At 36.9% G+C, this 24557-nt stretch overlaps 1 protein-coding gene across 1 annotated transcript; it reads left to right on the forward strand.

The window, feature by feature from the left end:
* Nucleotides 1-1248: 1248 nt before the first annotated feature.
* On the forward strand, nucleotides 1249-23237 carry IFI44 (interferon induced protein 44). Its single transcript, XM_059925053.1, has 8 exons — nucleotides 1249-1346; nucleotides 1593-2038; nucleotides 6444-6480; nucleotides 7182-7377; nucleotides 7558-7707; nucleotides 18846-19017; nucleotides 20087-20187; nucleotides 21982-23237. Exons 2-8 carry the CDS (start codon nucleotides 1603-1605, stop codon nucleotides 22168-22170), a joined length of 1281 nt encoding a protein of 426 aa, XP_059781036.1. The 5' UTR covers nucleotides 1249-1346; nucleotides 1593-1602; the 3' UTR covers nucleotides 22171-23237.
* Nucleotides 23238-24557: the final 1320 nt, after the last annotated feature.

A 24557-nucleotide genomic window follows, 5' to 3' on the forward strand; every position in this document is an offset into this window, starting at 1 on the left:
GTATTACAAATTTCCTTACAATACAGGGAAAAACAGGATAATATATTGTTTGGAAATTGTGAACTTTTTTTCTTAACAGCTATAGTAAGGTACAACTGAGATACTTTAAATTGCACCTGTTGAAAGTATGTAATTTGATCAGTTTTGACAAATGTATGTACCCATGAAACCACTATCACTCTGTTTTCACTTAGATTATGGTTCAAACCTTGGCTCTACAATTTAGCAGTGGAGTGAAATTTGGCAAATTATTTAACTCCAATATTCTGTTTATTTATCTGAAAACTGGAGGCAAGATTGGTATCTTTCTCATAAGATTATTGAAATAAATAAATGAGATAACATGGAAAGTGCCTTGCAATAATAAACATATGATAACTTCTGGCACTTTTTTAGCTAAGTAAATATACTTAAAAACTGCTTAAAATATCTTTATTAGATATTGCTTTTTAAAATAGAGTCAAAAACTTAATTCCTTTTTGGGCCAGGCAAGTAATTTAAAAAGTTCAGAACCAGGAATAGGGGATTGGTGAGGACAATTGGAACTGGAATGATATAAAAGCATTCAAACTTAAAATCCACTCCCTGGCCCCCAGAAAGAGAAAGAAAGGAAGAAAGAAAGAAGGAAAGAAAGAAAGAACGAAAGAAAGAAAGAAAAGGAAATGTGGTGGCCTTACAAAACAAATCTGCAGGTTGTGTTCAGCCTATACGACACAAGTTTGTGATCCCCAGCAATGTGAAGTCAGAGAAGGGGTTTTAGTGTGAAATTTATATAATTTAGTATGTATTTTACAAATGAAGTTGACTGGCTCTGTTGAGGAGAAAGAATTGGAGAGGAGGCAAGCAGAAAAATAGAGGGACCAATTAGGAGACTGTTTTAACAATCTACATATATTGGTTTAGAATACATTGATAGCAGAGATGAAGAGGAGTGAATGTATTTGAGATACCTTCCGGAGGTAGAATAGACAGTGCTTTCTTGTATGTCCATGTACAGAAACTGATTGAATTTTCCTTAAAAGATTTTTTTTTTAAAGTCATTTTAAGAAAAGGTAGCGAGCTATTAGGTTTTTTTCCTGCTGACTTCAATTCCTTGATTCTTCCAATATTATTTTTATATGACTTCGCTATCTAAAATTAGCTGGATTCCTTTATGCTTGCTCACTGGAGGGAAATGGGCACACTGCCAACTGGGCTGGGCCACACTGAGTTTCAGTTTCCTTTTATCTGAGTCTCAGAAGCCTCAAGGTTGCTGAGAAATTTTCTCCTCCCACTTTGCGCCTGCCTCCCTGTCCAGAGAGAGCAACTACTCTCAGCTTCAGCCCTTGTATAGATCCTCCAAACAGGTAAATGACTTGCTGCTTTCCACTTTTCCCAGCCTCTTGCAAACAAGTCTTTTTTGTTTTTAATTTAAAAAGTAATTATTTAGAACGAAAAACTAGCTAATGACTTTTCTTGCTATCTATTCACCCTCCGTTTACTCATTTCATTTGTAATGTAAAGTAAATAAAAGGCATAAATGCAAACTTTGTGGCAGTACATATTATCTGTTTTTCAATATTTAATGGAAAATGTATTTGATTTTCCACCAGATTGAGAAGTATGGCAGTGACAACTTGTTTGACATGGATGCAAGAAAAAAAGCTGCAAAATCATTTTGGAGAAAAGCAGTTTAGCCTTCTCTATAAGGCCAGTGTCCATGAATTCTCTAGTGAAAGTTTGCTTCAGAGATGCTCTAAACAAGGACCTATTATAACAGTGATTCATAGTGAAGATCACATTCTTGGGGCATATGTGCCAAAGAGCTACCCGGAAGACTGTTTCATTATCCTTTTTGCCTTTCAAGAGACTACATTTTCACATTGCAAAATAGGGCCATTTCAACTATCTATGTTGTTTTATGAAAGTGATAGAAATTCTGAATTCAATATAAACCTAGAGAAAAAAGAGGTGGCTATTAGCATAAATACAATGGACAAACTTGGACTACCTCAGTGTTATATTTCCTTCCAGGAATGTGAAGTTTTTCGATGTGAAGGTAGGTTTAACCAGATAACGCTATATAGAGTTCTCTTTATGTTTGGAGGGTTCTAGCTGACTCATTCCTGTAAGGAACAATAACTTTTATACTTGTCCTTATCTACAGGTGGCCCAGACTGAAACCTGGCCACAAATTGTTTTCTACAACACAATCATGGTCAAAAGTAGAATATACAGAGTTTTCTGTGGAGTGTGGGGAATGGGTGGGGAGGAAGCGGTAGTGTGAAAGGAAGAGAGAGAGAGAGAGAGAGAGAGCACAGAAAGCAAACTTGAAGATTGTGAGACTGTCAAAAAGAAACCAGAGCTTGAACTTCTTTTGACTGGTACTCAATCCTTTCTGCTGCAGTTTCCTATTATATCCATTATATCAAAAGACCAAAGTTAATTTACCTATTTTTTTACTACAGGACATTTAAATTGTTTCTTATATTTGCTGTTATAAACAATGCTCCTGTAATATCTGTATACATATAACTGTGCACAAAAATACTTCTCTATGGTAACTTCCTGGTAGTGGAATTGCTGTTTAAGAATTACGTACATTTGCATTTCGATAGATCCCTTTCAAAAGCTTCAGTTGTCTGCGCTATCCCCAGGAGTGTTATAGAAATGATTCTTTCCCTGTATCCTTGCCTGTCTTTGCTACTATCAATATTTAGAATCTTCACCAATTTGATGGTCAAAAGATGGTTTCTCATTTAGTTTTTGCTTATCCCTGATTGTTAATGAGTCTACGTGTATTGGTTATTTATATTTCTTCTACGAAATACTTGTTTATATCTATCCACTTAAAAGAGGGGCTCCTGGGAGTAGTATTCCCTGATCATTTATGTTTCCAAACTAATTGTGGTTTTTATACTTAAATGACTAGCAGAGTACATAATTCATGGATCACATTTTATTCTGGGGGATACTGTAATGTTTCCACAGCTTTGGTGTTACTGTGGAAAACCTTAGGCCAGATTTATTTTTACTTGCAGTATTTTTTTATTGTTTCTCTTTGAGTGATTTGATCTTTCTTCTGGCTGCCCCAAACAGCTTAAAACGTTTTGTTGTTGTTGAAGTCTGATAAATTTACATGGATGCATCATGATGTTGACCCTAACTGATCAGTTAAGTCAACCTTTTATTGAAGTATAACATATAAACAGAAATGCACAATTGATCAGTGTACCAACTGACAAACTTTTATAAATTGGACACAGTCATGTAACCAGTACTTGGATGAAGAAATAGATTATTACCATTGTTTCAGAAGACTCCTTTATGACTCCTCTCAGTTATTACTAACCAAAGGTAACGATTATTCTGGCTCCTATTAACATTAATTAATACTTATTATTTTTCAATTTTATATAACTGGAACTATACCAAAGTGTGTGTTCTTCTGTGTCTGGCCTCTTTCATTCAATATTATGTGTAAGAGGTTGGGCTAATACAAGGGATTGGATTATAAAATCAGACCTCTGCAAATCAGATGTCTTACCTAGTATCAAGTTTTACTAATAATTTCAAGAATAAAGGCTATCAAAAATCTCAGAGAAGTCAGGAAGAGTACTAAGATATTCTGCGTGGCTCCTAATTTTTTCCTTCCCATATTAGACATATGTTTTCTGGTTAAGAACAGAAGGCAGCATTTTTAAATGAAGTTTGTGGGCCACCTTACATATTGAAGAGTGATTAGATTATGGAACATTTATATGCCAGTGATATGGGCTCCCAAATTACGATTAAGGCATGTTGAAGCCCTAATCTCCAGTGTGAGTATACATGGAGACAGGGTCTCTAGGAAGTAATTAAGCTTAAGTGAGGTCATAAGAATGGGACCTTAATCTGATAGGGATAAAGTAAGTTTCCATATAAGAAGGGACACCAGGGAGGTTTTTCCCTCTCCCCACGAATCCACAAGAAAAGGACTTGCAAGCACACAGCAAGGTGGTAGCCACTTTCCTACAAGCCAAGAGGAAAGGCCTCAGAATGAAACCTGCTTTGCCCACATCTGGATGTTGGACTTAGCCTCCAGAATGCGAGAAGTAAATTTCTGTTGTTTAAGCCATCCAGTCTGTGGTAATATGTACAGCAGCCTAAGCAGACTGAGACAATCAGCTTATGTGACATTTCTAGGAAGACATGCCTCATAAATCCATAAAATCTGGATTTATTTACTGTAAGTAATTCTTAGCCAGGAACATCCTGTCAAAGACATTCAAGAGATAAGTACTCTCCTTGTAGCAAATATCATTAGTTTATTTCCCAGGAGACAAGGTTATTAGCATATTTATAAGAAAATTAGTCCCAGTCACTTCTTTTTTTTCTTTCCCTGGTAAAGTAAGTGAATGTATCCCAGGCCAGATATTTTAACTTATAACTCCCTAGTGATTCATCCATAGTATTATATGTAGTAGTAATTTTTTCCTTTTAATTTTTATATAATATTCCATTGTAATGATTCCATCACACTTTAAAAAAATAATCAAATCACTTTTGGTGACCATTTGGGTTTTCCAGTTTGGAGCTATCACAAATAATACTGCTATAAATATTCTTCTGTGTGTCTTTTGGTTCGTGTATATACATAATTTTTTGAAGAATATAAATATGAAATTTCTGGGTCATTGGGTATGTGTATTTTCAGTTTCAGTAGATACTGATAAAGTTTTCCAACACTGTCATACCATTCTACTACCACAAGCAGTGTATGAGACTTTCTGTCACTCTAAATCTTTCCCCAAACCTTTTATCACTGGTTTTACAATATATAGCCATTCTGGTATGTGACCTGTGGTGTGACATTTTGTCAATTTGGCTTTCTTTAGTTAGACTAGTTAGTAATTTATTTATTTCATATTTTAAAGTAATTAATTACTATATATTAATTTATCCCTTTTTTCAATTTATGAATTTGTCTTTGTATTTTTGTTATTAATATATTCTTATATTTCTAAGGTTTGTTCCCCTCTATTCTTTTCTATTTCTTTCCTTCTTCCTTGTTATTCATGAAAGGTACTTTTATCCCAAGATTGATATGAAGCATTTATATTGTTGTTATTTCCTATATATTTACTATTGTGATTTTTAATTTCCTTTTGGATGTTAAAGTATCTAAAAAGTGATTTGTAAAATCCTAAGAGGTTGCCCTTCTCTTTGTTTACACTTGTTCTTTTCCAGTTTTATTATATTGCAGTCATTGAATGCAGTTCTTCACTATTTCTCCTTTTGGTAATTTAAAGAGGCTTTCTTTGTAACCATACATATAGCTATATTTATAAATGTTCCACACAGTATTATTTTTTTGTTGTTTAGAGAATTACCAGCATCACTACACCTAATCCTTTCAGTTTTAAATCCACCACAAAAGAGTATCTCTTTCCGGGGCTTCCCTGGTGGTGCAGTGGTTAAGAATCTGCCTGCCAATGCAAGGGACACGTGTTCGAGCCCTGGCCCGGGATGATCCCACATGCCGCGGAGCAGCGAAGCTCGTGCACCACAACTACTGAGCCTGCGCTCAAGAGCCTGCAAGCCACAACTACTGAGCCCACATGCCACAGCTACTGAAGCCTGTGTGCCGAGAACCCGTGCTCCACAACAAGAGAAGCCACCACAATGAGAAGCCTGTGCACCACAACGAAGAGTAGCCCCCGCTTACTGCAACTAGAGAAAGCCTGCACATAGCAAGGGTGACCAAACACAGCCAAAAATTTTTAAAAAACCAAAAAACAAACAAATAAATAAATAAATTTATATATATATAAAAAAAAATTATATCTTTCCAAGAAACAAAAGAATTCTGGGCCTGAGTCTCCTTGGTTCAAATGAAGACCTAAGCCCACCCCTGAACCACTCACTGTGCTCTGATTGGCTATGCACAAGTACTACATTCTCTTCTGCACCAAGAAGAAAATCAATTGGATTGGAAGTTCCAGGAAGCCCAATTGTTGACAGTAGGTTTTGGAGAAAATCTGGTGCCGTGGCTTTTTGATTTGTGTGTCCTTGCTCATTATCCCATTCAGACCTATTGGATTTATGGAGGAGAAAATATCTTAGAGTGTTTCCAGTCTTTCCCTAGCCTGTGCATGCCTCTAGACCTTGCTTCTCTGATTCAGAGAGGACTCCAGCCCTCAACTCTCATGTTGGAGTGGGCCACCCACTACTGCTGAGTAATTTGGTGAGAAAAGATCTGCTGACGCTATAGTCTTGCAACGCCTACATTGAGTCTAGCTCTGGACTCTTCAAATGAAATATGTTAAGATTTCCCATAATTTTCTCCACTTGCTTTTCATCATACTGCACTGTTCCTACAGAAAGGCTATTTTTATATTTTTTCCTAGTGAATTCATGGCATTCATTCAGTGCCAGTCATTCAACAACTTGTAATCTTCATTATTCTTTGATTATTTCTCTAGATTTATTGGACAAAAGGAGGATGGATGGGCTCACTGAGTAAGTCAATGTTCTTAATGTTCTATTATTCTATTCATTATCTTAGACTTATTCTATTATAGGTTTTGTCAATAAAATTCGTAGTGCAAATTATAGCAGATGACTTGTGGATCACCAAGAACAAGTTATATTTATAATCATAAAATATTTCGTAAGAGTAATGTTAAAACAAAAAGAACACTGAGTGGATGAAAGACATTTCTAATGTTTTTATATACTTGAAAGGAAATAATTATTTGGCTGAATGTCTACACTTTTGCTTAGAATTCTTACAGCTATGGTTGGTTTCAACTACTTCAGGGCAGGGGTGGTTGGCAGGTGGGTAATACCTATCATGAACTTCAAGGACATGTTAGAAATTTTCTACTTCTATAAACCTCAAAAGTCACATATTACGTTGTGGTTTTTGAAGTTTATTATTGATAATTTATCTTCATGTTTAACATAATTGCTGTTTATTCCAAGGTTTATATATGATTAAATCTGAAAGGTTTTATGTCTGATTGGCTTTAGTTAAAACTGTTACTTTTACTTCTTTTACAATAGGATTTGAGATAGGATATTTTCATGTCTTTTAATACAAGATGCTAATCAAAAATAAATAATAACATATGAGAAAAGAGACTGAATTCTAGGAAAATTTATGGTAGAGTCTTGTGACCTAACCTTAGTCAACTGTTAAAATTGTCTTGTCTAAACAGGCTCAGGGAGAGCTTATTGACTGCTATAAGAACTTACGAACCATATGGAGGCCGGGTTTGCCAAGTACGAATTCTACTTTTGGGTCCAATTGGAGCCGGGAAGTCTAGCTTTTTCAACTCAGTGAAGTCTGTTTTCCGAGGCCATGTAACAAACCAGGCTTTGGTGGGGTCTAAGACAACCGGGGTGTCTGAAAAGGTGAGTTTGTTCTAGTTCACTCAGCCTTTGTTTCTTTGTTCAAGTTAATTATATTTGAAAAGTCTTTTGCTGATCAATTTCATTACATGTAGACTTCATTTCAATTTACACGTAGACTTCATTTCAATTTGCAGTTTTTTAGAAAATGAACTTTTAAAGTCACTTTTTTTTCCTCTGCAGTACAGAACGTATTTCATTAAGGACGGGAAGGATGGCAACACCCTGCCATTTATTCTGTGTGACTCAATGGGGCTGAGTGAGAAAGAAGAAGGGCTGCACATGGATGACATACCCTATATCTTAGAAGGCTGCATTCCTGACAGATACCAGGTAAGATTTGGCTAATTATTGAGAAAGTATAATTGATACTTGAAATGTTTATTTTTGCCCACTATCGACAATATTAGACTCTAGTTTAGTGCACTGGCATTATTTTATTAAACTACACTTGTTCAAGATATTTTTCTGCTTTTTGATATTTTATTTTATAAAGAATTAAAACATCCATAGGGTTCTTCTCTCATAGTTGTTATAACAACTCTGAATGTTGTTATACATTCAATTGCTTTTGGCTATGTGGAACAGAAGTCTAACTACATCAATTTACTCACAAGGGTGATTTTTCTTATGTAACAGAAAGTTTGAAGGTAGGCTGCTTTGGGCAAGTGTGGAAGGTTATTAATTTCATGTGTCCTTCTGACTTTCTGTTCTGAGATCCTCAGCATAAGTCTATGGTTGTAATGTTTGCCCCCCACCCTCCATTCACATGTTGAAGCCTTAATCCATAGTGTGATGATGTTTGGAGACAGAGCAAGTTTGGGAGGTGATTAGGTCATGATGGTGAAGCCCTCATGAATGCAATTAGTGCCCTTGTGAGAAAGGACACAAGAGAGATGACCTCTCTTGCAGCCATATGAGGACACAGCAAGAAGGTGGCTGTCTACACACTAGGGTCTAACCACACACAAAATTTACCAGCACCTTGATCTTGGATTTCCTAGTTTCCAGAACTATGAGAAATAAAAATTTGTTGTTTAAGTAACCCAATACGGTAACTTGTTATAGCAGCCCAAGCTGACTAAGACATGTGGTTTCATCTTTATGTTCTCAAGATATTCATGCTAAGCACCATTGGTGTTCCAGGCAAGAGGAAGGAAGAGATTAAAGAGAAAAGCTACTTTAGTCTGCCTTTTAAAAAACTTTCCCATTCCTTTTTATAAACATTTAGATCTTAAGTTAATTATTAATTCACCTTGTTCCAAATGAATAGGCGAATGTGCTAACATCTTTTATTGAATGCTGTATCTTTCCCTTCTAAATATGGGTATTTATTATTGCAATCTATAGTTTGTCCTATTAATGTATTTGTCAATTCCTTTATAATATTGCTTTTATTACCATATTGTCTAATTGTTTTAATTGCCATAGCAATCAATGATGTCTTGATAACCCACTGGATGTCATATTCATTATTCATTTCTCACATGTTTTGGACTATTTTATACATATACTTTTCTTTTTCTAAATGAACTTGTTAGTGTTTTATTTGATTGTTTGTATTTGTGTTTGATTTGTTGGAGCTTTGATTGAAAATACATTAAAATTGTATATTGAATGTTGATATACATCTTTACATATCCAGTGTTTTTATCCAGAAACAGAGCATGCTTTATTTTTATATGCATGCAAGCTTCTTTCATTCTTTAATGTAGAGTTATCTTGTAGAGGTATTTAGTTTATTTTAAAATATTCTTTAAAAGAAATATTTATTTAGAGAATGTTAAACCCATGCAAAAGTGGACAAAATAATTTAATGAATTTACATTTGCATAGCTTCAACGATTTTTTATTTATAGCCAATCTTGTTTCATCTGTGCCTACCCACTTTCTCCTCTCCTGTATTATTTGGAAGAAGATCTGAGAAGTCATAATATTTCATCCATAAATGAATATGCATTTAAATACATATAAATATATATATACACATAAGGTCATATGTGTCTTTTATTAAACATAGCCATGATATGCTTATCACATCTAAGAGTAATAGCTGCTCTTAATTTATCAAATATTACCCATTTCTATTTCTCTTTTAAGTATCATGCATCTTTTATAACAGTTTGTTCAAAAAATTATTCAAATAAATCTATCCAACCTGTTTTATTTTTTTATTTTTTTGAAGGAGCATGCTAGGTTTATTAGAAGAGTGACAAGAACAGAATTCATAATTACATTTTTTTAAACGTTTTTATTGGAGTATAATTGCTTTACAATGGTGTGTTAGTTTCTGCTTTATATCAAAGTGAATCAGTTATACATATACATATATCCCCATATCTCTTCCCTCTTGCGTCTCCCTTCCTCCCACCCTCCCTATCTCACCCTTCTTGCTGGTCACAAAGCACCGAGCAGATCTCCCTGTGCTATGCGACTGCTTCCCACTAGCTATCTATTTTACATTTGGTAGTGTATATATGTCTATATATACACTACCACTCTCTCACTTTGTCCCAGCTTACCCTTCCCTCTCCCCGTGTCCTCAAGTCCATTTTCTAGGAGGTATGCATCTTTCTTCCCGTCTTGGCCCTAGGTGCTTCCTGACCTTTTTTTTTTTTTGATTCCATATATATGTGTTAGCATACGGTATTTGTTTTTCTCTTTCTGACTTACTTCACTCTGTATGACAGACTCTAGGTCCATCCACCTCACTACAAAAAACTCAATTTCGTTTCTTTTTATGGCTGAGTAATATTCCATTGTATATATGTGCCACATCTTCTTTATCCATTCATCTGCTGATGGACACTTAGGTTGCTTCCATGTTCTGGCTATTGTAAATAGAGCTGCAATGAACGTTGTAGTACATGACTCTTTTTGAATTATGGTTTTCTCAGGGGAAATGCCCAGTAATGAGATTGCTGGGTCGTATGGTAGTTATAGTTTTAGTTTTTTAAGGAACCTCCATACTGTTCTCCATAGTGGCTGTATCATTTTACATTCCCACCAACAGTATATGAGGGTTCCCTTTACTCCACACCCTCTCCAGCATTTATTGTTTGTAGAATTTTTTGATGATGGCCATTCTGACCTGTGTGAGATGATATCACATTGTAGTTTTGATTTACATTTCTCTAATGATTAATGATGTTGAGTATTATTTGCCATGTGTTTGCAGGCAATCTGTATATCTTCTTTGGAGAAATGTCTATTTAGGTCTTCTGACCATTTTTGGATTGGGTTGTTTGTTTTTTTGATATTGAGCTGCATGTGCAGCTTGTAATTTTTGGAGATTAATCCTTTGTCAGTTGCTTCATTTGCAAATATTTTCTCCCATTCTGAGGGTTGTCTTTTCATCTTGTTCATGGTTTCCTTTGCTATGCAAAAGTTTTAAAGTGTCATTAGGTCCCATTTGTTTATTTTTGTTTTTATTTCCATTTCTCTAGAAGGTGTGACAAAAAGGATCTTGCGTGATTTATGTCATGGTGTGTTCTGCCTATGTTTTCCTCTAAGAATTTGATAGTGACTGGACTTACATTTAGGTCTTTAATCCATTTTGAGTTTATTTTTCTGTATGGTGTTAGGGAGGGTTCAAATTTCATTTTTTTACATGTAGCTGTCCAGTTTTCCCAGCACCACTTATTGAAGAGGGTGTCTTTTCTCCATTGTATATTCTTGCCTCCTTTATCAAAGATAAGGTGACCATATGTGCGTGGGTTTATCTCTGGGTTTTCTAACCCATTCCATTGATCTATATTTCTGTTTTTGTGCCAGTGCCATACTGTCTTGATTACTGTAGCTTTGTAGTACAGTCCGAAGCCTGGGAGCCTGATTCCTCCAGCTCCGCTTTTCTTTCTCAAGATTGCTTTGGCTATTCAGGGTCTTTTGTGTTTCCATACAAATTGTGAAATATTTTGTTCTAGTTCTGTGAAAAATGCCACTGGTAGTTTGATAGGGATTGCATTGAATCTGTAGATTGCTTTGGGTGGTATAGTCATTTTCACAATGTTGATTCTTCCAATCCAAGAACATGGTATGTCTCTCCATCTATTTGTATCATCTTTAATTTCTCTCATCAGTGTCTTATAATTTTCTGCATACAGGTCTTTTGTCTCCTTAGGAACGTTTATTCTGTGGTATTTATTCTTCTTGTTGCAATGGTAAATGGGAGTGTTTTCTTAATTTCACTTTCAGATTTTTCATCATTAGTGTATAGGAATGCAAGAGATTTCTGTGCATTAATTTTGTATCTTGCTACTTTACCAAATTCATTGATTAGCTCTCGTAGTTTTCTGGTAGCATCTTTAGGATTCTCTATGTATAGTATCATGTCATCTGCAAACAGTGACAGCTTTACTTCTTCTTTTCTGATTTGCATTCCTTTCATTTCTTTTTCTTCTCTGATTGCTGTGGCTAAAACTTCCAAAACTATGTTGAATAATAGTGGTGAGAGTGGGCAACCTTGTCTTGTTCCTGATCTTAGTTGCAATGGTTTCAGTTTTTCACCATTGAGGATGATGTTGGCTGTGGGTTTGTCATATATGGCCTTTATTATGTTGAGGTAAGTTCCCTCTATGCCTACTTTCTGGAGGGTTTTTCTCATAAATGGGTGTTGAATTTTGTCAAAAGCTTTTTCTGCATCTATTGAGATAATCATATGGTTTTTCTCCTGCAATTTGTTAATATGGTGTATCACATTGATTGATTTGATTATATGGAAGAATCCTTGCATTCCTGGGATAAACCCCACTTGATCATGGTGTATGATCCTTTTAATGTGCTGTTGGATTCTGTTTGCTAGTATTTTGTTGAGGATTTTTGCATGTATGTTCATTGGTAATATTGGTCTGTAGTTTTCTTTTTTTGTGACATCTTTTTCTGGTTTTGGTATCAGAGTGATGGTGGCCTCATAGAATGGGTTTTGGAGTGTTCCTCCCTCTGCTATATTTTGGAAGAGTTTGAGAAGGATAGGTGTTAGCTCTTCTCTAAATGTTTGATAGAATTCGCCTGTGAAGCCATCTGGTCCTGGGCTTTTGTTGGTTTGAAGATTTTTTAATCACAGTTTCAATTTCAGTGCTTGTGATTGGTCTGTTCATATTTTCTATTTCTTCCTGGTTCAGTCTTGGAAGGTCGTGCATTTCTACGAATTTGCCCATTTTATTGGCATATAGTTGCTTGCAGCAATCTCTCATGATCTTCTGTATTTCTATAGTGTCAGTTGTTACTTCCCCTTTTTCATTTCTAATTCTATTGATTTGAGTCTTCTCCCCTTTTTTCTTGATGAATCTGGTGATGGTTCATCAATTTTGTTTATCTTCTTAAAGAACAAGCTTTTAGTTTTATTGATCTTTGCTATTGTTTCCTTCATTTGTTTTTCATTTATTTCTTATCTGATCTTTATGATTTCTTTCCTTCTGCTAACTTTGGGGTTTTTTTGTTCTTCTTTCTCTAATTGCTTTAGGTGTAAGGTTAGATTGTTTATTTGGGATGTTTCTAGTATCTTGAGGTAGGATTCTATTGCTATAAACTTCCCTCTTAGAACTGCTTTTGCTGCATCCCATAGGTTTTGGTCATGGTGTTTTCACTGTCATTTGTTTCTAGGTATTTTTTGATTTCTTGTTTGATTTCTTCAGTGATCTCTTGGTTATTAAGTAGTGTAATTTTTAGCCGCCATGTGTCTTTATTTTTTACAGATTTTTTCCTGTAATTGATATCTAGTCTCATAGTGTTGTGGTCAGAAAAAATACTTGATATGATCTCAATTTCCTTAAATCTACCAAGGCTTGACTTGTGACCCAAGATATGATCTATCCTGGAGAATGTTCCATGAGCACTGGAGAAGAAAGTGTATTCTGTTGTTTTTGGATGGAATGTCCTATAAATATCAATTAAGTTCTTCTTGTTTAATGTATCATTTAAAGCTTGTGCTTCCTTTTTTATTTTCATTTTGGATGATCCGTCCATTGGTGAAAGTGGGGTGTTAAAGTCCCCTACTATTATTGTGTTACTATTGGTTTCCCCTTTTATGGCTGTTAGTATTTGCCTTATGTATTGAGGTGCTCCTATGTTGGGTGCATAAATATTTACAATTGTTATATCTTCTTCTTGGATCGATCCCTTGATCATTATGTAGTGTCCTTCTTTGTCTCTTGTAATAGTCTTTGTTTTAAAGTCTATTTTGTCTGCTATGAGAATTGCTACTCCAGCTTTCTTTTGATTTCCATTTGCATGGAATCTCTTTCCCCATCCCCTCTGTTTCAGTCTGTATGTGTCCCTAAGTCTGAAGTGGGTCTCTTGTAGACAGCATATATACGGGTCTTGTTTTTGTATCCATATAGCCAGTCTATGTCTTTTGGTTGGAGCATTTCATCCATTTACATTTAAGGTAATTATCAATATGTATGTTCCTATTACCATTTTCTGAATTGTTTTGGGTTTGTTATTGTAGGTCTTTTCCTTCTCTTGTGTTTCCTGCCTAGAGAAGTTCCTTTAGCATTCGTTGTAAAGCTTGTTTGGTGGTGCTAAATTCTCTTAGCTTTTGCTTGTCTGTAAAGGTTTTAATTTCTCTATCAAATCTAAATGAGATCCTTGCTGGGTAAAATAATCTTGGTTGTAGGTATTTCCCTTTTATCACTTTAAATATGTCCTGCCACTCCCTTCTGGCTTGCAGAGTTTCTGCTGAAAGATCAGCTGTTAACCTTATGGGGATTCCCTTGTATATTATTTGTTGTCTTTCCCTTGCTGCTTTTAATATTTTTTCTTTGTATTTAATTTTTGATAGTTTGATTAATACGTGTCTTGGCGTGTTTCTCCTTGGATTTATCCTGTATGGGACTCTCTGTGCTTCCTGGACTTGATTAACTATTTCCTTACCCATATTAGGGAAGTTTTCAACTATAATCTCTTCAAATATTTTCTCAGTCCCTTTCTTTTTCTCTTCTTCTTCTGGAATCCCTATATTTCGAATGTTGGTGCATTTAATATTGTTCCAGAGGTCTCTGCGACTGTCCTCAATTCTTTTCATTCTTTTTCTTTATTCTGCTCTGCAGTCGTCATTTCTACTATTTTATCTCCCAGGTCACGTATCCATTCTTCTGCCTCTGTTTTTCTGCTATTGATCCCTTCTAAGGAATTTTTAATTTCATTTATTGTGTTGTTCATGATTGTTTGTTTCCCTTTACCTCTTCTAGGTCCTTGTTAAACGTTTCTTGTATTTTCTCCATTCTATTTCCAAGATTTTGGATCATCTTTACTGTCATTATTCTGAATTCTTTTTCGGGTAGACTGCCTATTTCCTCTTCATTTGTTAGGTCTGGTGGGTTTTCACCTTGCTCCTTCATTTGTTGTGTGTTTCTTTGTCTTCTCATTTTGTTTAACTTACCGTGTTTGGGGTCTCCTTTTTGCAGGCTGCAGTTTCATAGTTCCCATTGTTTTTGGTGTCTGTCCCCAGTGACTAAGGTTGGTTCAGTGGGCTGTGTAGGCTTCCTGGTGGAGGGGACAAGTGCCTGTGTTCTGGTCATTGAGGCTGAATCTTGTCTTTCTGGTGGGCAGGTCCACGTCTTGTGGTGTGTTTTGGGTTGTCTGTGACCTATTATGATTTTCAGCAGCCTGTCTGCTAATGGGTGGCTTTGTATTCCTGTCTTGGTAGTTGTTTGGCATAGGTTTCCAGCCCTGTAGCTTGCTGTTTGTCCAGCACTGGAGCTTCCTGGTCATTGAGTGCAGGTGGGTCTTGGTGTTGAGATGGAGATCTCTGAGAGATTTTCAGCATTTGATATTACATGGAGCTGGGAGGTCTCGCGTGGACCAATGTCCTGAACTTGACTCTCCCACCTCAGTGGCACAGCCCTGAAGCCTGGCTGGAGCACCAAAGGCCTGTCATCCACATGGCTCAGAATAAAAGGGTGAGAGAAAGAAAGAAAGAAAGAAAAAGATAAAATAAAATAAAATAAGATTAAAAAGTTATTAAAATAAAAACAAAAAATAAGTATTAAAAATTTCTTTTAAGTAATTAAAAAGAAAGAAAGAAAGAAGAGAACAACCAAAACAAATCCTCCAATGATAACAAGCGCTGAAAACTATACTAAAAAAAAAAAAAAAAAAAAAGGACAGACAGAACCCTAGGACAGATGGTAAAAGCAAAGCTATACAGACAAAATCACACACAGAAGCATACGCATACACACTCACAAAAAGAGGAAAAGGGGAAAAAAATATATATCATTGCTCGCAAAGTCCAACTCCTCAATTTGGGATGATTCGTTGTCTATTCAGGTATTCCAGAGATGCAGGGTAAATCAAATTGACTGCTGGGAGAGATTTCCCTTTCTCTTCTTTGTTCGCACAGCTCCCAGGGTTCAGCTTTGGATTTTGACCCGCCTCTGCGTGTAGGTCGCCTGAGGGTGTCTGTTCTTTGCTCAGACAGGACGGGGTTAAAGGAGCAGCTGATTCAGGGGCTCTGGCTCACTCAGGCCCGGGGGAGGGAGGGGTACGGAATGCGGGGCAAGCCTGAGGTGGCAGAGGCCGGCGTGACGTTGCACCAGCCTGAGGTGCGCCGTGCGTTCTCCTGGGGAAGTTGTCCCCAGATCACGGGACCCTGGCAGTGGCGGGCTACACAGGATCCCAGGAGGGGAGGTGTGGATAGTGGCCTGTGCTCGCACACAGGCTTCTTGGTGGCAGCAGCAGCAGCCTTAGCGTCTCAAGCCCGTCTCTGGTGTCCGCGCTGATAGCCGCAGCTCGCGCCCGTCTCTGGAGCTCATTTAAGTGGTGCTCTTAATCCCCTCTCCTCGTGCACCAGGAAACAAAGAGGCAAGAAAAAGTCTCTTGTCTCTTCAGCAGCTCCAGACCTTCTCCCAGACTCCTCCCGGCTAGCTGTGGAGCAGTAGCCCCTTCAGGCTGTGTTCATGCAGCCAACCCCAGTCCTCTCCCTGGGATCCGACCGAAGCCCAAGCCTCAGCTCCCAGCCCCCGCCCGCCCCGGCGGGGGAGCAGACAAGCCTCTCGGGCTGGTGAGTGGTGCTCGGCGCCAAGCCTCTGTGCGGGAGTCTCTCCGCTTTGCCCTCTGCACCCCTGTGGCTGCGCTCTCCTCCGTGGCTCCAAAGCTTCCCCCTCCGCCATCCGCAGTCTCCGCCCGTGAAGGGGCTTCCTAGTGTGTGGAAACCTTTCCTCCTTCACAGCTCCCTCCCACTGGTGCAGGTCCCGTCCCTATTCTTTTGTCTCTGTTTTTTCTTTTTTCTTTTGCCCTACCCAGGTACGTAGGGAGTTTCTTGCCTTTTGGGAGGTCTGAGGTCTTCTGCCAGCATTCAGTAGGTGTTCTGTAGGAGTTGTTCCACATGTAGATGTATTTCTGATGTATTTATGGGGAGGAAGTTGATCTCCACGTCTTACTCTCCCACCATCTTGAAGCTCCTCCCAGCCTCTTTTAATCTGTATGTTCTGCCTCTATATCTTCTGGTATTTTTCTTTGAAAAAAAATTTTTTTTAAGACATTTCATTGTTTGTTCTGTAGACTAACCCATAGTCTGAACTTTGCTATTTGAACCCCTCGATGTAGTTTTCCATGGTCCTCTGTATTCTATGTATCCTAAAAACTGGTAGTTGAACCTGGAGGCATGTTCAGATTCAGCTTCTACTTCATAGGTGGTGTTGTGTTCTTTCATGAAGAGGCACACAACATTGGGTTTTCTCATTTTTCTAATATAGATATTAATTAATGTTCAACGCCTAGATCCTTTATTCATGAGTGTGAAAATAGTGATATTCTTTTTCTATCACTCCTTTTTCATTTCACATATGAAAGAGAAACTTCCCCTCATCTACTCCTTGGGTACTTAGTGGTACAGTTTATATAGGAAAGGCAGGATGTATGCTTCATTTTTTTCTTTTTTGCAAGCTTTTGAATCAGTAAGTTAGTTTTTTGTATCTGCCAATAATGACCATTTATTATTTTATTATTAATATGAACTCATGAATTGAACATATTTGATATATTTCTATCCACTGTAGTTTTTCTTTGTACCAATGCCAAATATACCGTCTTTGACAAGTGGGAACCTCTACAATTTGGATGTGGAATCCTTTTGACAGAAACCTAAAAATCTTCTATATTCCTTATTTATGATATACTAGATATCCAAGCCATATCTTGTATATTTCCAGCTCTAGATTTTTGAATCAGTTATTTCTCTAAGGAGTCCTGGTTTGGGTCATTAGAATTATTGACTGCTTCTTCATTGGTCACTGGTTTTTGCCCTTTTCTGTAGACAGGGCTAAGATATACATATGTATGTGTATATATATATATGATAAAATACTTTATAAATTCATGCAGAAACTTTCCATTCAAATACAGGGCTAGAGAATTTTTACTTAATCTCTTCTATCGTCTATCTGATTTCTCCCAGTGGAGAATCCCTATTCTCAAGGACACAAGAGATTGCAGAATATCATGTCACAACTCATTTGCTTTATCTCATGTAATATTCACTGTAATCTCAGAGCAAAAATTCTACTACTACTATAAACTATCTAATCATATTTAATATCAAGATAATATAATCACAATCAAAGCTGGAAACAATTTAGTCTTTTTAACAGATTTTTATATTGTATTTAGGAAGTATCATGTAGTAAGAATATACAAATTACTGTGTTTTCAAGTCAATCAAAGAGTTTCTCTCTGTGTAGTTATGACCCCAGCTGGATGTAAGGGTTTATTTGTTTAATTTTAAGTTATGGATAGCTTTTAAAATTTCATTTTGTTTTATATTTATGTTTATCATTTATATATAAGTCAAATCTATGAAAGAAGGCAGAATCCATTCTTTCTACTCAAAGAATACATTTTTTCTCTGCCTCTTAAAATATAGTCCTCCTCTTATAAGTAACCATATAAAAATTTATGGTTTACTTGTGGTTTCCCCTTTCTTAGCGAAGTGATAGAATACTATATGTTACTGGTGAATCAGACTTTTGCCACTACAAATAGCCCTGAAGTTAATAGCCTTGTACATACATCATTTTGTATTTTTGCCAGGGTATCTGTGGGACAGATTTCCAGCAGAGGAACTGTTAATTCAAGAGTAAATGCATCCCATTTGGACCACGTTTCCCCTTGTATTCTGCCTCATGATACCAGATTTCTTTCTGAATGCTTTCACCTCCACCTTTGCCCATATTGCTTCTTCTATCTAGAACACTTTCTGCCATATCTTTATTCCCTTTATCAGACTAACTCCCCCTATTTTTTAGCTTTCAGAGTATATGTCCCTTCCTCACAGAAGCTTTACCTGACTATGTGAAAGGACAGCTAGCTACTTGCATAATGACTGTCTCCTCTACCAGATTGCTAGCCCTTTAATATTAGATACCTGCCTGTTTTGTTCACTGTTTCAGTCACTTGCATAGTGCCTGGTACAGAGTGTGTGCTCATAAATATTCATTGAATTAATATGTTGCTTTATGTTTACCTTACAGTTTAATTCCATGAAACCAATCACACCAGATCTTGGTAACTATACAGGCTGCCCAATGCTGAAGGACAGAATCCATTGTGTGGCATTTGTATTCGATGCCAACTCTGTTGGTCACCTCTCTGATGAGATGGTGGAAAAGATCAGAAGAATTCGAAGGGAGTTGATTAAGTGTGGTGAGTCTCTTTCCACTTTACTACTAAGGGCAATTGATTATACTGTAGGATGCTTTGGGGACAAGATGAAGAACTTAAGAAATTGCATATGTGAATATTCCCTGGTTAATCAGTGTGAGTCAATCAAATCAATCACTCACTAGCTGTGTGACTTTGCGCAGGTGGCTCAAACTTTATGCCTCAATCTTCTGATCTATAAAATTAGTATAATAATAGCTCCTACCTCAGAGATTTATTGTAAAGATTAAACAAATTAATACAGATGAAGAGCTTAGTGCAGTTCTCACTACCTGCTACCACGGCATCCCAGAATGCATTTATTTACCAAGAGTCCTAAATTTCCCCTTTGTGTCTGAAAGGATTGGAAAGTGGAAAAGAACATTTCATTAAGAAAAAGAGGCAGGAAAGTAAGATGTTGAGTAGGGAGAGGTAGCATAAAGGCTTTGGAGAAGGTAAATAGGATTAGGGAATTAGGGTGCCTCACTAGCTTTTCTCAGCTCTGTTATCCATTCTGTTTGGGAATGAGCCAATTTGTCACAACTTTGATTAAGTTAGAAGCAGGGAGTGATTGATTTACTTGCTCACGGAAATTTAAAAGCTTGCAAGGGTGGTGTGCAGGGAGGTGATTGCTAACATTGTGACATCCGAACAATTTATTTGTGTTGCTTTGACAAATTCCATCTCCTTCCTGAGGCCTCTTCTCTCCCATCTTGTTTGTTAGAGTCCTTTTGGTCTTTTCTCTAGTTTCCATAAAAACACAACTGTTTGGATGGGATATGAAATCAATCAGTGATATTATAGCATACATTTTAGTTATCTCTTCCAAGAGGGTGGTTTCATTTGAAGCCTCGTCTTTTCCCATAAGAGGCAATGAAGGAAACTTCCTGTGTCAGAGGAATTCCAGCTACGAATGAGTAGTTAAGGGGGATTTTTTTGTGGGGGATAGGGAACCTTCCCAAGTCTCTGAAATTGCTCCATAGATAGCCTATCCCGTAACTGATAGTTGATTAAACGAAAAATACTGATGTTTTCTATAATAACAAAAACAATATGGATCTTTTTGGCATAGGTGTGGTCCACGTGGTATTGCTCACTCATGTGGATACCTTGGATCTGATTACAAAAGGTGACCTTATAGACATATACAGATGTGTGCCTGTGAAACTCAAGGTAATGGATGATGCCATTTGTAAACACATTTTCTGGGGTACTGTGTCACTATAATGATATATTACTGTGTATAAAAATAAAAGTAAAAATAAGTACCTACTGAGTTTAAGAAGAATTAAAACAATTGCATGGGATAATTCAGATTCATTTCCCAAGTTTTAAAAGTTAAATATATACTTATCTTTACACTGACACAGATAATTCCATTTATTATAATTTAATCCAGTTAGGTTCAATTCAACTAATATTTATTGATTACCTTGAATGATCAAGCCAGTGTGATAGTCTCTAATCAAATACACAGATAATTAAAACAATTTCCCTGTGCTAAAAAGCATATGATTTTATAGGTAGAGGTGAAGGGATGGGGGGGTAGTATAAGAAAAAATTGACAAAAGAATATGATATGATTGAGTATAATAAATAGAAATGATTAAAAATAAGATGCTTTGAAAGTTTAGAGAAGGAAGAAATTGTATTAAAGTGGATGGGGGAAGATTTCATTACTGGAGTGGTACTGGGAAATGGCTTTCAAGGAGGAGGAGTACTTCAGGAAGTGAAGGGACAAAAAGGGGAAAATATTGAGGCCCTGGGGGCAGCATAAGTCAATACATCAATGAAGGAAATGGCAGCGTGTATCAGAAGCATGGAGTCATTTAGTTTAGCGGAGGGCTGGATCTTTGGAGGGGGAGAGAAAGTGAGAAAGTTACATTTGCATGAAGTGGTATTATTAATTAGGTGCATTATGTGGAATCACAGCAATTACTCTTTTTTGAAAGAGTAATGATATGACCAAAGTTAAGCTTCACAAAAATTAATCTGCTGCCCATGTGCAGAATAGACTGGAGTCAAAAGGAACCTGGAGGTGGAAACAACAGTTGGGAGGATATAATGATAGCTAATATTTGTTGAGCACTAAATATGTGACAGATTTTCTTTTTTTTTTTTTTTTTAACATCTTTATTGGAGTATAATTGCTTTACAATGGTGTGTTAGTTTCTGCTTTATAACAAAGTGAATCAGTTATACATATACATATATCCCCATATCTCTTCCCTCTTGCATCTTCCTCCCTCCCACCCTCCCTATCCCACCCCTCTAGGTGGTCACAAAGCACCGAGCTGATCTCCCTGTGCTATGTGGCTGCTTCCCACTAGCTATCTATTTTACGTTTTGTAGTGTATATATGTCCATGCCACTCTCTGTGATAGATTTTCCTATTCAATACTTATAACAACCTTATGAGATGGGTACTGTCATTACCACATTTAATAGATAAGTAAACAAAAGCACACAGAGTAAAGCATTTGCCAGTTTACTGACAATGCTAGGGAGTGACAGAGCCCTACTTTGAACCCAGGGAGTGTGGTTCCACAAATAAACTAGTCTAAGCATGAATTAAACATCAACATTAAACGAGTCTAGTAAAATAGACTTATCCTGAGAATAACCTTTAAAAGGAAACTGAAGGAAATGATAGATTCTAATATAAGGGTGTTAAAAATTCTTCTATTTCAGAGTAGTTTGTATGGATCTATTAGTTATCTTTAGTTTGTAATTCACATTGAATCTATTATGTGTATTCTAAATGAAAATTAGCAGTGATATTAGAACTTGGCTTGCGAAGTTCTTGAAGAAACCCCTTTATGGGGCCAGATCTCTGTCTCCACATTCTCCAACAGGACAAGTATTGCCAAGCTCCTACTTTTTGATATTGCTTTCATAATTTATATCAACATAAAATTGTATTTTTCACTGTTTTAAGATTTCTGGGTTTTAAATTCTGTATTGCAGCTAGAGGCAGTTCACAGAGAACTTGGATTTGCTCTTTCTGACATCTTTGTGGTTAGTAATTATACCTCAGAGTGGGAGCTGGAGCCTGTCATGGACGTTCTGAACCTCTCTGCATTGAGACAGATGCTGTGGGCTGCAGATGACTTCTTAGAGGATTTGCCTCTTGAGGAAACAAGTAGATGTTTTTGAGATATAGAAGCTTGAAGTTGTCAGCTACATGGCTACTTCCGGTTTGGGTACATCCTAGAGGATCTATACTACTTCTCATCCCCCTTGTCTTATTTTAAAATGAAATATTTGAAATGATCGACCTGTGTCATTCCCACTGTCTGAACATCCCAAGCAGTATCCTTGCCCTCTTCTGTTAAAATGGGCTTTGCTGCTTGGGACCCAGAATTGGATTGGCTCAGCATTGTTTCTGATCAGATGTGATCTTTGATAATCGGTTCTTCCTTCAGACCTTATACTTCCACCTTTATTGACTTGACTTTTCAATGCCTCTCCCTTGTCAAAGTCCCTCTTAATACAGTGTGGTCAGTTCTGGGTAGAGGTGTGTGCCTTTCCTGTTTACGACCTCAGATTTTAGTGTTATGTGTATTTTCTGTTATCAGCCTGTGCATAGTACACACTGCACTGTTCCAATCAAAGATCAGACAGAAGTATCAATCTAAACTCAAATCTTATTTTAGCTTGTGGGAAATCAGAGTATCATATCATCTCTAGTTCTCTCTCACTCACAAACTCCTGGGAAACTCTCACACTACTACTTTTGCTGTCCTGACTCTGCCATCTTGGTTTTTCTATTCCTTCTCTTCCTCATGGTGCATGCATTCCCAAAGTCAGGGTTGGCTTAGACCTCCTGTAGCCCAATGTTTCTTCTTCCTACTGGTTGCTTTTCCCTAAATAATCCATTAAGAATATTTTGTTTCTCTTTACTAAGAGATCAGAGGAAAGAAATGATCAGGTGTAAGTAAAGAAAATAAATAAGTGAATGCTTTGCATATTAAAAAGTTTTTAATCTCATCATAGAAGATTAAACAGTGCGAAATGAGAAAACATAGGAAAAAGAGAAATAGTTGAACCTGAGGGGGGTATTTTATTTAAGTCTGGAATGAAGTTACACATACAAGATCATAATACTTATAAAGAGGAACAGGACAATTTAAAGTCATTAATTGTAAAAAAAAATTTATAACTTCTTTTAAAATTATGTTCTGTATCTGTGAAAAATTAAAGTTTCTTTTTGTAAAACCCAAGTCTAACTTGAGTGTGTGCATATGTGTGTGTGTGGTATGTGCATGTGATTCTGGCAAAGCTTATATGATTTGTCAGCATCTTCTGATCTTCACCCAAGTCATCTTAATTTTGCTTTCTTATGTTACTTCTAACGTGCTTGATTTTATTCTCTTTGGGACCCAGTTAACATTGTATTCTTTAACCTAAAGCCATTTTTATTTGAATATCTGAACACTTCTTCAAGGATGTGGCAATTAATATTAATGAGTTCCAGAGGACTAAAACTGAGAGGGACTATAGTTTGATTACTCTGTCAATTACGACTATTTTAATTTCGAGTGACAAAACTCAACCTGAACTACATGAATATAAAAGAGGACTATAGTACTGGATCAAGTAATCCAACGATAGAAAAGGCTGGGATTGAATTGAATTGGCCTCAGGAATTGTTGAATCTAGGGATTCAAAAGCTATTCAAAAACTATTCAAGGGCTTCCCTGGTGGCGCAGTGGTTGAGAATCTGCCTGCCAATGCAGGGGACACGGGTTCGAGCCCTGGTCTGGGAAGATCCCACATGCCGTGGAGCAACTAGGCCCGTGAGCCACAATTACTGAGCCTGCGCGTCTGGAGCCTGTGCTCTGCAACAAGAGAGGCCGCGATAATGAGAGGCCTGCGCACTGCGATGAAGAGTGGCCCCCACTTGCCGCAACTAGAGAAAGTCCTCGCACAGAAACGAAGACCCAACACAGCCATAAATAAATAAATAAGTAAAAAAAAAAAAAAAAAGCTATTCAAAAAGCTATTCTTTCTCTTTCTCTCTTCTCTCTCTTTCACACACACACACACACACACACACATGCACCACAGCCTTTTGATCCCTTCTTTCTGTATATTGCTGTCATTCTAGCAATCTTGATAAATCCTTCATCTTTTGAGGCCAAGCTTCAGGCTGACATTCATTCAGTCTTGTGACCTGAAAAGAAAGGACTTTTCTTTTCTAGTTTCATTGTGAAATACTCCCAAAAAACGACCGCAATTGATCTAGCTCAAGTCATACACCTAACCTCCCTCCCCCAGGAATAATTACTTTACCAAGAAGAGCAAGGAAGTATGATCAGCCCATCTTAGGTCATGTCTGCCCAGGAAGAGTGATTTATTATTATTAGAAGAAAGTTAATCATGGACATGGCCACTGTTGGATTAACTGAGCTGGAGAGGCACCGTAATATGTATCTCATAGGTCAGGAAGTTTTGTATCTAGTTCCTCATTTAGATTAAAAAGTTTGCTAAAAAATCTTATTAGTAAGTCTAAAATGGCTAAATTAAGAAAAACTTTTTAA

The sequence above is a fragment of the Balaenoptera ricei genome, chromosome 1 (assembly GCF_028023285.1).
Source record: "Balaenoptera ricei isolate mBalRic1 chromosome 1, mBalRic1.hap2, whole genome shotgun sequence".
Taxonomy (NCBI): Eukaryota; Metazoa; Chordata; class Mammalia; order Artiodactyla; family Balaenopteridae; genus Balaenoptera; species Balaenoptera ricei.

Excerpts from the sequence above, each read along its gene's own strand:
- IFI44 (XM_059925053.1), top strand. The coding sequence starts at position 1,603 with ATGGCAGTGACAACTTGTTTGACATGGATGCAAGAAAAAAAGCTGCAA. Across the intron at positions 7,378-7,557 it reads CAACCGGGGTGTCTGAAAAG|TACAGAACGTATTTCATTAA; the intron begins GTGAGTTTGTTC and ends TTTCCTCTGCAG. Across the intron at positions 19,018-20,086 it reads AAGGGAGTTGATTAAGTGTG|GTGTGGTCCACGTGGTATTG; the intron begins GTGAGTCTCTTT and ends TTTTTGGCATAG.